A 13,228-nucleotide genomic window follows, 5' to 3' on the forward strand; every position below is an offset into this window, starting at 1 on the left:
GCTCTAGGTGACCCTGCTTGAGCAGGGGGGTTGGACTAGATGATCTCCAGAGGTCCCTTCCAACCTCAGCGATTCTGTGATTCTGTGATTCTGTGGTCTTTCTCTGGCATACAKTGCAGTGGCCTTTGGTGCCATTGCAACCCCAGAACAGGATTACCAAGAGATGCGAAGCAAAAGCTCAGCAGAACACCCACAAGGCAAAAAGTGAGATGGTCTAAAATGGGCATAAGAGGTCTGAAGGGAGCAGTGTGGAAGGAGTGGACTGGAGCTTGACCACTGGCTTCAGTGGGAGCTGCCAGACCAGGGGCAAACCCAAATGTCAGCTGCAATGCAGCTCTGCAAAGCTCCTCAACTAAACCTTCCATTACTTCCTATGCCACATGTGGTTTCCATTAGAGGATCCTGTCACAGTGTCTGTCCAGTTCAGTTGATTCATTTCAGTCTCTGCTATAACTTAACATTTATCAATATGCAGCTCATACAAAGTTCCTCGTTGTTATTTCATGGGGAAACAGCTTTGCACAAATTGGAATGGATATTTCCCCCTGTGCTGTTTGATGTTTTACAGCTGTTCCAGAGTTTTCCCTTCTCTTTTCTGTATGTTTTTGCCTTTGTGTTATTTGGTCTGTGAAGTGTCAGTGTTATTTTATTTTGCTTTTCAATAAAACATTTTCACTTTTGCATTTCAGTCCTTGGGCATTTCTCATGAGTATCATTTTCCTCCCCATTACATCTGCGAAAGGGTGTTAAAGAAAGATGACTGTGTAGTCCAGGCATCAAGATCATTTGGGGACATCTCCTTAGAGGGTGGGGTTTTCTTGGCTGCATAGACCCAGCCCAAGCCTTAGATACCGTTCCTGCCACCTGGGCCAAAAAGGCAGAAATGCAGAGACATGCAGCAGCCAAATGTCACCCAGCAGTTGTACATGCACACAGAGAAAGTTTCTGATCCAGGAAGCACTCACTCTGCAATCACAGGATAGAAAAATGCGATGGAAACACCATCCCTTTGCTTGAGAGACCAAGCAACTAGTCAGAGTTTTGGACAGAGCTTGGAAATCTGCCTTAACCACAGCACATGCTGCTTCTTCCATCGCCTTCCAGGTAGTTGGCTAAAAAAGGTTCATTCATCTTCATTTTTCGCCTCCAACTCATTTTCTTGACTTTTTCCCTTGACTGCATCCTAGCAGATTAGTTGATAGAGACTTGTGACACAATGAGGATTTAACCCCACAGCTTTTATTGGGCTAAGACAAATGCACAGCTTTTAAATGCTTCTGTTCTATCTCCGGGGTGCATTAGTGCAGACACAAGTAATGCAACAAAAATTTGCAGAGTCCTTCGTAGTAATTGTGTAGTAAAGATGGAAGGTTTTTTTAGTGAAGGGCAGATATCCAGGGCTATCTAATTTCCAGCTCTGTTGGTACCCAGACCCCAACAACGTTATTCCTGCTTGTCCCATCCAACTCTGTTGGTGCCACTGGGAGGAACCATCCTGCCTGCACACTGTGCAATGGCCACCTGAGATTTTTTGTGAGGTAGGATTATGACATAATCTGGACATCTGATTGTAAACCTGGGTTGTCCTGGTCTGCCACGTCTAAGGGCATCCCATTCCCAGAAATGAAATGTACCTCTTACATTTTCCATGCTGAAAAAATGTTGAGTCTCTAAAAATGTAGCAAACTCAAAATCTGATAAAAGAAAACCATCATTATCACCTTGGTCTAAAACATTTCATTTCAACAGTTTTGGAATCATTCACATTAATTTAATCTGTTCTTTTGAGCATGAGGGTGAAATAGGTGACCTCCCAAGGGTTGTTCCTGCCTACATTTTTCTATGATTCTGTGATTTCGGTTTCAAAAAGGAAGGTCTTTCAAACCAGCAAAGGAGCTTTTTCTTTTACAAACTGTTAAAGCCTAGCTGATTTCAGAATAGATCTCAATCAGTTATAGAAGGGTTTGTATGAGGTCTGGACTCAGTAAATTGGGAGATTGCTGCCAATTCTTTGTGCCTTTGAAACAGGGTGGTTAGAACGTTTCACAGCTTTAAGTGTTGATTTTGACAGAATTGACTTTATCATCTACTTTTGGTTTCAATGAATCAGTGTTTTCCTGTGTGTGCGGGGACAAATCCCTAAAAAGCTTGCGTTAAAAAAAAAATACTCCAAATAGTTTTATTTAAATTCCAGTATTACATTATACAACCAAACAGTGCCTTACTTTCTCCGGTAGGATATTATTGTTCAGTCATTTTTTTATCACAAGTCCTTGGTCCGCAAGTAATCTAGTGACAATGAGTTTTACAGCTGGCCATATGTCTTTGAAAAAAATATTTCTTTGTGTGGATTTAAAATAAGATGCATTCAGGTGCCACACAGTGCACTTTCCACTGTGAGAAAAGGAAATAGAAACAGCCAAGTGCTGGAAGAATAAAAGGCACTGCATGGAAGGAACAGTATTTTTATTACATAAAACACCACCGTTCCACTGGCAGAGGGTGAGAAGAGTCTCCAAAATGGGACATCAAACAGGGCTTACAGATTTTTTGTAGTGATCTGCCCATGTATCAGCTCTTGCTGGTGTCAGGATACCAACAAGGACAACGCACCAGGGTGGAAGCCCTCTGAATTGCAGCCCTATTCTGCTGGTGRTTTCAAAGAGCTCTGCTCTTCCTTCCCACTGCTCTCACTGCATGGAACGGCCCCCAACCCCTCATAGCAAATAGGGTAAAGAAAAGTGGGACTGAAATTGCATAAAAGAGCTGGAAGCTGCTGCAATACCGCCGCTTCCCATTGCGTAGCCCCTCCGTGTCTTTAGCAATGCAAAAGGAGATGGAAACAGCAATTAGCTCTTCTCCCCCAAGAAAATTCTTTACCAACCATATCCTACAAGAGGGTTTTCTCACCAAGTCTGCAAGAGCTCCCACTCCAACACTCCCTGTCCTGGAGAACACCACCTTGTCTTCAGGTCCCCCTGTACCAGGCACCAGCACTCAGCAAGTGGGCAACTTTTACATATTCTTTAAGTTTTCACAACCATTCTGTTAATCAGTCTGAGGTAATTTGCTAAGTGCCACAGCTCTATTAATTCCCATACTGTGCACTGCTCGCCCATTAGCCATAACACCTTCAATATGCTTACTGCATTGCAAGTCATAGCTAGAAGTCCAAGGACATCCTTCAGGTTTGCTGCTTTTCAGTGCTCATAATAAAAGAGATGCTGCCCTTGCCTGGCACCATTCCGACTAAGCATCTTGCTGTGCTTTACAAACTGCAATTAACCATAAGAAATGCTTTGAAGGACAGTATTTTCACCTCACATCACAGCTAGGGGAACTGATGGAGTAGTTTAAGGCTGACATTTCCAGATTTCTAAGTTTGGATGCTTCAATTTCTGGATAAGCAGCATGAGAGGGAGGGAGGTGGATTTTAATGTCGCTCGTGCAAGCTGAGGCCCGATTATGCGATTGCTTCACTATGTTCTCCTGGTGCAAAGGGCTGCCAGAGCTGCAGCAGATGGTTCTTGAACTGCCCTTTATGAAACTCCTGCATTTCTCTGTGCAGGAGGTGATAACATACAGGGCTGAAGTCATAGTACTGTGCTGGCCAGACCACTTGTCTATCCTGTTGTCCTGGCCTCTCATTTACCACTACAGCCTTCTCAAAAACCAACTGCAAAACAAAAATGTTGGTATTGCTCCTGCAGTCAGGACTGTGGGCAAATCAAAATTCACTGGGCTTCCACCAGCTTCCCTTCTTCTCTGGGAAGGGGTATCTGTGCAGGTATACCATGAAACAGCTTTCCTTGGCTTTTCTCTCCCTGTTCCTTCCCTTTCGTGCACCCCAATCCCTCTGCCCTTGCACTCATAGATACCACTGAAGCAGTTTTCGACTTCATTCAGAGGAGCCGTAGGATGATCGTGGTCCTGAGTCCCGATTACTTGACAGAGAAGAGCATCAGCCTGCTGGAGTTCAAGCTCGGCATCATGTGCCAGAACGCCATTGCCACCAAGCTCATTGTGGTGGAGTACAGGCCGCTGCAGTGCACCCACCCCAGCATCCTCCAGCTGAAGGAGTCCGTCTCCTTCGTCACCTGGAAGGGGGAGAAGTCCAAGCGGTCCGGCTCCCAGTTCTGGAAGGCATTGCGTCTCGCCCTGCCACTGCGGAGCCTGAACGCTGGCTCCGGCTGGAACGAGAGCTGCTCCTCCCAGTCAGACATCAGCCTCGACCCCATCCAGAGGCGACGGAGCCGCTTGAAAGGGCAGCCCAACATGCAGGGCACTGCAGCAGGAGCTGTTGCTCCCAGACGGCCAGCCCCCGTCCCCAGGTCAAAAGCCAAACACCGAGCCAAGCACTTCTTGGCCTGCCGGTGCTGTGTGACCTATTGCAATGGTGACAGCAGACTCCAGCGCAAACATCGGGCTGTGGCTGAGTCCAGATGGGAGACTCACCTCTGCAAGCCAGGCTCAGGCAGGCCTGAGGCGCAGGGGATTCAGGACAGGAGTCGGCCAGAGCCCCCGCCTGCACAAGTCCCTGCTCTCGCCCTCTGCCATTACAGTGATTTATCGAACAACAATGACTTCTATGTCCTCTAGCCAAGTCCACAGGCTGCAGACTGCGTTTGAAAGCACTGCAGGAGCTAAGTCTGCAAAAGAAATTTGCTGGAGCCTCAGCTAAGATGTTTTTATGATATCACAGGCTGACTTGGTGTCTTTCTATGTCATGTCTTTCACCTTCAGGCCCACAGGAGCAGCCAGAAGGACTGCAGCGATACCACAGAGTGTCTTGCTGCTGGTGATCTGAACCGAGGACATGAAATAACATACAGAGCAGTAGCTGGGAGCTCCTGGTTCATGCGTGCTGTCGGGTTCTTCTCCTTAATTTAAATTGCAAAGTGGAGCTGAAAACACATGAGTATATCTCTGGTGTTTCTTTTCACCAGCTGCAGTTGTGTTTGCCACAGGTTTGCTGCTGAGATCGTGTGCAGGAGGGCAGGTGCCCCTGATGGGGAATTGGGAGGGAGGCACAGAGGGGAGAAGCAATGCACCTTGCAGAAACATCTGCAAAAGTGTGAGGCCTGCAAGCCTGTACCTCTGCATTTTGTAAAGAGTGAAACTTTGCTGATGAGTTCAACAGGCACTCCTGCCAGTGAAGAATGGTGCCGTACAGGACAGAGCTTTATCCACTGTGGTTTAAAAGAACTTGGTCAAAACTCTTAAAACAACTCCTTTCTCTCTAAATAAAACTGAGTTCTTTAACCTGCTGTTGTTATAAGTGACATGTACAGTCTTGGGAGCTGGTAAATGTTGGAGCCAGAAGCCTTGTTCACCAAACAGCACCTGGGGAGATGATTTGCCCAATCTGACCAAGGTACCCCCTGTTCCCAGTGCTTTCAGAATGCTCCTGGGCTTGATTCACCACCTTGCTGCCCTATAGGATGAATTTGCTCTGTTAGTTGTGTGGCTTTTCACACAGTAAGAAAGAAAAACACTACAAATCTAGGGAAATATGATCTAAAAAATTCTCCAAGTAGTCAATGAGCTCAGGAATATGAGCAAAGCCTAAAATACTTATAAAAAAACCTCAGGTACTGAAGCTGAGGGGTCCTAAGTTAACAGCACTTCATTAAATAACTGAAAGAGCCCTTGACCAGTCTCGCTCAAGTGGCTATTTCACTTATCAGTTGAGCTTGCTGTTGGCAGTGTTTCCCACTGCTCATCCAGAATAGAAGTTCATTTGCCTTGTTCCATTTTGTATAACAACTTTTCTCCTCCCCCTCAGGCAACATGCTAATCCTGGGAGTTAGCTGCCCACCTTCAGCTGACGTTCAGACATACCATAGCGGATAATACACTAAATTTGTTTTCTTTCCCTGGGAAAAAAAAAAAAGTCTTTCTAGCCCTTCTAATCAGCCTGGTTGCTGCCTAACAAGTTCACAAGTTCTTATTTTTTCCTGCCTGGGCAACATGGACTGAGCCCTCAGAGCACAGGGCCTCTGGCTGCTAGGACAGACCCTTATTTCATGCCCACAGGTAAAGCCCTAGTGAAGYTGCTGGAGCTGTGAGGAAGGAAGGAGTATGTCACACCCATTTTACTAGTTCTGAAACCCGGTTATAACTCACACATCACTTTCCTTCCTTCAGCAGCCCCTCCTCTGCAATAAGCTTAGACTTTTTCCACCCTTTCCTTCAGAGATCAAACATAGCTGATGACTTTCTTGTTACAAGTCTTTGTGAGCTAAATCCTAACAGCATTGCTGCATCAGACTGAGAAAATAGAGAAACCAAAAAACCCAGAGCTGAGTCAATCTAAATAAAATAAAGGCAAAAAAATAAAAAAATAAAAATAAAACTAGAAATTCAGATTCTAGAGACCTCTTCAGGTATGGATTTCTCTGTGATTTCAGGCAGACACATTTCAAATGGCTCAAATAAGTTTCTTCATAGGTGGTCATTCCGAGTAATCTAATAGGAGGAGGGGGAACGAGATATTTGGAAAGTGAGCTGTTAAGCTGAAGAATGCTTTATAAGAAATAACCAAATCAGCATTAAATGGTTAAATAGTTCCAGTTTCCTACAACTGGATGTGTCACATCACTGTCAATGAATCTGATAGAACTGAAAACACAAGCTGAGAAATACAAATAATCTGCAGTCAAACATCCTCCAATATGTTTGTTATTTTCTGGCATTTTACCAGGTTTATTTGCAAACTCTGTCCTTATTTGACCATGTTGTTCACTCAGTCAACTACAGCAGTCCGAAGATACAGGTAACAAGGTAACATCAGGTGGAGCTGGTAACAGTTGTACAAAACGGCCAATTCCAATCTGTTGGGACAAGGTCTCTCTCTTCAAGAAAGAACAAATGCAGGCTACTAAGGGCCATTGCTACTCCTATGGCTTCAACAGAGCTAATGCACTTATATGACCTTCAGAACTGACACAAGGCTTTGGTTGCTCTCATAATGAATATGGAGAGAAGACAGATCTCGGTGTGCGCGCAGCTATGGGCCTTTGCTCCCAGAGGCCAAGCTCCCAGAGCCTGAAGGCCTGCTGTACTAAATGATGTGTCTCTGCAGGGACACAGATACTAAATCTTAGAGCCARTTTCAGTCATATTACTCTTTCATCTTAAGCATGTTGGTTAGAAATATCCCCAAGCAAACAAGTTTTGCATCAGAACTAGGTACTGCGTTAGGACTAGAATAGATTTGTTGCACAGGGCTCGAGTTCTGCTCTGAGAGAATCAGTTAAATCTGTTCATATCCCATCTAAGATTGACTGGTGCAGATGGACTATAGTCACTGCTCTCTTCTCTGGTACACAAGTATTTGGAGATATATTTAGGCTGCTTCTTGCTGCAAAAGGTACAAAAAGAGGTTCCCAATTGGCTTTTTTTTTTTTTTTTAACATATATATGTCAATTGTATACAAAAATACAAATGTATACAGAGTTACCAGTCTCAGCACAATATTACCACCCTCTTTACCAAATCTCAGGAGATTTGTTCAGGGGTGAGTAGTTTTAGTATATATGGAAATTTTCCACTAAATCCTAATGGAAGAACATATTCATGTAACCTGGTACATCCTACCTATGGCATGCAGCAGTACCAGGAAACCAGGTCATAATGTGCAGACCTGTTCTTACAATATTTTGTCTTTATCTAGATGTTTGTAATATGTGGAAGGCTGGTGTCATCATGAAGGTATTGAACRCAGTTAGCTAAGGGAAGGTAGGCAAGTCATGCAGTCTCTCTGAACTTCAATCTATCTTTACTTTAGTGACTGCAGAGGTCTGGTACCCAGGAGGTCTCTCCCTTGCAAGTTCCACTGGACACGCTAGTAATGAGGTAGTCCCCACATCTGAAATATGGATGAATCACTAACTTGCAAGAACTTAAAACAAGTTTTATTTCTAACATTAAGAAGAATTTTGAGCTCATTCATCAGACTAGATACCGATCTTGGAGCATCTGACCTGAGTGTGTTTATAGCAGACATTTTCCCAAACGATGATAAGACCATGAAGGAACCAACAGATGCCAGAAACAGGGRGAAAAAAATGCTTCAAGCCTTTAATCCCATATAAATTCCATGTATATATTTTCTTCTCCTGCTTTTGATCCACCACAAATCTGGGCTCTGTGAAGGGCTGGTAGACAACACTCCAGTCAGTAGCATGAGATTATATCTGAAAGCCACACCAAGCACCTGAATGGAGACCACATCAGGGTACRTGAGAGGGGTGCACCTATAGCACAGAACTGTGGCCTGGGAGACATACATACATGTCCCTGCTCACCACCAGGCCACCCAGCCTTATTTGGTGCCTGGTGTCGAGGAACTCAGAGAAGCTCTAGGTTTGATATTGTGTGCTTGGGGGTTCATGCTAGATAGCATTACTGATCATGCCGTGGAGAGGCTATGGCTCTAAAAAGACATAATAAATGTAACACCCATTCTAAAGATATTAACAAGGCACACAAATTTTACAACATAGTTTGTAGAAAAATATGATTTTAATTCCTCATAAGATCAAATAAGGTAATGCTAGCACAGGGGACAATACCTTTACRCTGGTATGCCTTTAATCAATGTAGTGATTTGTACTTTGTTAAGGCATACTTCCATAAAGTCATTTGATCTTGATTTGAAAACATCAAGGAGTTTTCAGACCCATCAATAGTTTGTTCCAGTGAACAATCAGCCTCGTCCTTAAAATCTTGCTTGATTTTTGTTTTGCTTGATTTCAGCTTCCAGACAGGGTTATTGTTTTACCTTTCTCTGATGCAGTAAAGATACTTCCCAGAGGTTTTTTCCCTGTGAGGATATTTACAAACAGTTGCCAAATCATTTGGCAAACCTTTGCTCACAAGAGAGTTTTTTCCTCAAGCTTTCTAAGCAGTTTTGTTTCTTTTCTTCACTGTAAAATTTTTCAGCATCATTTTCGGAACATGGGTGGCAGAGAGATTGCTCCTGTCGCCTGGGCAGTGAAAGGAAGTGAAGTCACTGACCCTCAGTTACTAACTGCTTCCCACTGATTCTTTTGTTTGTGCCACCACATCTCAGTGGGAAATCAGATTTCATTGCTTGTCCACTCTAACACCTTTTCCAAGGAAGTGTTATGGTTGAGGGTGCACCCCGATGCTTCACCAGYATGGTTGTACATGGCTTTGTGTTCTTCTGCACCGTATCTGCTTGGGACCAGTTCATCAAGCAATCCAGATCGCGTTGCATGCTCAGTGAAGCAGGAAATAGTGGTGATACACAACCTTTGTACCATCTGCCACTGTTATTAGCAAACGATGTTTTATTTATCTCCAGATCAACCATGAAGACACTGACTCCCATTAGAAACATCATCCTCCAGGAGAAGTTCTCTTCTTTTGAGATCTACAGGTTAATCGAAGAAGAACAGAATGCCTGCCATTACACAATGTGTACACAATATTATTGTGTGCGCATAATGTTATGCTTACAAAACACTACCATTCCTGTGCATCTACAGTTAACAGCCAAGCTGGCAATACTGTTGAAGGAAAAAGGTCATTCGGGAATGTCTACTTCTATAGAGCCATGTTCATTGGTTGTTAATTAATTATACTGCTACCCTGAAATTTCATATGGGTGGAATTCCACACTGCCTTTTCCATTACTTTGATTCACTCTGGAAATGGGCCTGTAGTTATCCATACAGAGTCACAAAGAACCAGGGCTTCCAGTTCATAGGCACTCCCATTGTTTTCTTTTTTCTTTCCTGACATCGAAACAGAGCAAAAATAGCACAACAGAACATCAAAACTTCCCATAAAGTAAATGTTTTCATAGCAATTTGTATCCATAATAAAAGGAAAATATTTAATTCCCATTTTAACTTATATTTTATTTAACACAAACATATTTTTAAAGTTTTTTAAACAAAGCTCAAAGTGTGCTATACATACCAAGAGTGCCAAAAACATGTTGGCATTTMATTTCTGCTACGTTTACAGCATGTTTTGTTGAAACTAATCCCTTTTAAAACACATTCAAACAGCATTTTCCTTTAGAAAGCAACTTCAATTATAAATATGCATTCAGGTCTGCTTCAGTCACCAAACTTGCCCTTTTCTGCATAGTGGCTCAGCATTCTCAGTTTTCAGTATTTGTAATTTCCCAGTATTCTCAGACTCATTAAAGAATTAGGCCAGTGATGCCATGAGCTCCTCAATCAACACTTCAGCAGTTGAAAAGCTTTCCTCCAACCATACTCTTACAGCTAGCTGAAATAAATCAACACGTTTGCATATGAGATCATGTCAGCTCCTCAAATCTCATCCATGTTTGTGTTTTGGGTCCAAGAACGTGACTGTGGGTAATTCCTTATTACCCCTTCTCTGTTATATATTGCAAACACAAATGGGGATGTCTCTAAAGGCAGTAATCCATGCATTCTGCTCTGCTTGCGTGCTCTTTCAGTGCACACTATTGCCAGTGAAAGAAAATACTGCTCCATTCATGCTCAGATTTTAATTGGATGCTACTTTGTGGCGGCAGGCAAGAGGGACATCTATCATTTTGTTTCACATCTCTGTCTCAAAAACATCCGCTTCACTTGTGGTCATGCACTAGGGAGCAGCTGTTTCCTCCCATTCAGTATCAGCCTCATTGTCCCATGTTCATTTACCTGCATTTAGCATCCTGATGGATTCAGACAGCATTTCAACTCACTCACTACACCCTTCAGATGTGTACCTATGAACAAAAATCAAATACCTGGCTATTGTCCCCAAATATCAGCTTCTGCTTTAGCTAGTTTCTTCTACTCTAGCGGCACAATGCTGCCAGAGACCTGGTGAACTAGCCCCCTCTTGATTCACCCAGCCAACAGTAAATGCTCTGTTGGTCTTGAGCACTAGACTACATTAGCCTAGCCTTTGGCACAAAGCTAGACCAGAATGGAGAAAGTGAGGGTGTCTGGACTACGTCAACATCCCAGCTTCTCAGAGCAGCAACAGACTGCTGTTTGTGCTGGGTGCTAGTCTTCTTGCCTGGCCTCATGATTCCTTTTCCCCTGAGCTCTTTGAGGATACAGTTCAGTAAATATCAGTTGTGTCAGCAGAGTCCATTCACCTCATTCTAATTTTAACTGTTTACTACTGCTCTTTTTTAGCACATATGGAAATAAACCCAACTAACCAGGCYGAGTTACAGTTTTCTCTGTAGACATTTTGCAGCTTCGCTTTGCCTTGTTCTTACCAGTGAGCCAAGCCTCGTACCACATGCACCTCTCTCACTTCTGCCAAACTCCCATATGCAAACATCATTGGGAAGATGCATGGAGCTCACTCCAAACCTCACACTTGCTCAGTTCAGCTCAATGGCTTTCAACATCTCTTACATCTCAACATCTCTTACATAAATTTTATGCCTGGGGAGACCCAAGGGCATTACCTTGTAAACTAGATAAGATAATTTAGCTTTCCATCTTCATTGCTCATTTATCTGTTCTTCTTTCTTGTTTGCTTGCATCTGAAGCTTCCTGAYGGTACTGTCAAGTGCACAACAAGCATCCAAATACTTCCAGCTGCTCGACACGCTAGTCTGATTATTAGATGGAGACAAACTTGATAGGTGGGAACTCATCTGGCAATACTCCAACCTGCCTGCTTTCTTTGCACTGCCTTTATCTATTCCTCRCTGAGGTACAGGCATCTCCCTCTTGCCTTTATTCCTCTGTTATAATAGTATCTGTTGTCTTCACATGCAGTGTGTTTTTTCTCCCCATCTCCTATAGGTAAGGAGGTGTGTGTCAGATACTATATAGATGTCAGGAACACTCTAAAGAGGCTCTACTCTTATTTTATGTAACCCCAACTGCCTTATGTAGGCTGACAGTAAAGCTCCCAAAGTCTCCCCAGTTTTGCCCTGCCTATAGTGAAGATGTCAACACAGCAGACGCTTTTGAGCAGTGAATTCATCGGCAAAAGTGGTCCAAATCTGTGTGCAAATGTCCATCTGCTACTTAACAAAATAATGCAAGAGCATCCATTCCTAGCAGCCCGGGGGGTGTCACCTCCTCTCACTGGTTGTTTCAATTTGGTGGGTAGGTTATATTTAGTCTCTGGTAGGTTACATTCTGAAAGGAGATGGAAAAAGGAAAGAAGATGTAGCAAGAAAAACGGATCATATCTTCCCAATTAAAAAATGAATTCATCCAGGCATTTCCAGTAGTACTTTTATTTATGGCAGAATCACCTTTTTGGAAAAAAACAGCACTTGGCAGGCAAATAGCAGCTCTCCATTACAGCACTACAAAGTGAAACTCTGGCCACTTATTTCACATACAGGTAACTTATTATCCCCTGCTTAACCAATGCTTCTACTGAGATACTAGAACAGGAAGAACAACTTGCTCAAGTGCAAGATCTCAGACTATAGTTGAGAATTCACAGCTGCCTGACTTACACCTTAACAGCATTTCCCATTAGCTGCTGTCACCTTTATAAGCCAATTAGAATAACTAGTACCATATTTGGTTTTCATTGCTTTCCTCTCAGGTTGGCATCTGGCCTTTCTTTTTAAATATCACGTWCTGTAACCTCCCTCCCCTTACAACTATGGACAGTTAGAAGCTCGCCCTACTTCCAGTCTCTGGCTGAAAGAGCAGAGCAAAAAGGAATTAATATTACACAGCAGTCATATTAATATATTTCCCTTCTTTTCAAAAGATAAAATATCAGAGAAAGAGTACTAAGCTTTAAGAGTACTAGGAACATAATCAAAAGGATCAGCTATCCTTTTGCTCCATCTTTTACACTGCGTTGTCTTGGTTTTCCCTGTATTATACCATCATCCCCCAAAYACACCAACAAAAAAGCCAAAAGGGGCAGCTATGCTCTGTCAATAAATAACCTTTGCTAGTAGGGGGAATCTTTACAACAAGTCCTTTATTGTCTCAGGCAACTTCCTTAAGGTTTACCTCATTAACTAATTAGTCAATACATGCTAATTATATCAGCTGTGTTTGAAAAACAAACCCAGGGCTGGCTTGGGGGTCTATCAATCACTGCAGGTGTCTGCTGAGTCCTTAAGGTTAACACTGTAGCAGCTGCTTTGGAAGCAAGTGGTGAAAATGAAAGTTGTGGGAGATCTCTTTTCCTATTGATCACTGAAGAGTCTACTATCATCTGCCTTAAGAGAAATCACTGAGAGTTGGATATGTAAGTACTTCCAGATAC

General features: G+C 43.1%; 1 protein-coding gene across 1 annotated transcript in view; it reads left to right on the forward strand.

The window, feature by feature from the left end:
• The window catches only part of IL1RAP (interleukin 1 receptor accessory protein), a 55,351-nt gene extending 50,752 nt beyond the window's left edge, over nt 1-4,599 (forward strand). Inside the window, exon 12 of the mRNA XM_026070980.1 lies at nt 3,875-4,599. Within this exon, the coding sequence (XP_025926765.1) occupies nt 3,875-4,599 (725 nt within the window). The remainder of the gene's footprint in view (nt 1-3,874) is intronic.
• Nucleotides 4,600-13,228: the final 8,629 nt, after the last annotated feature.

The sequence above is a fragment of the Apteryx rowi genome, unplaced genomic scaffold, assembly GCF_003343035.1.
Source record: "Apteryx rowi isolate R43461 unplaced genomic scaffold, aptRow1 scaffold_32, whole genome shotgun sequence".
NCBI classification, from domain to species: domain Eukaryota; kingdom Metazoa; phylum Chordata; class Aves; order Apterygiformes; family Apterygidae; genus Apteryx; species Apteryx rowi.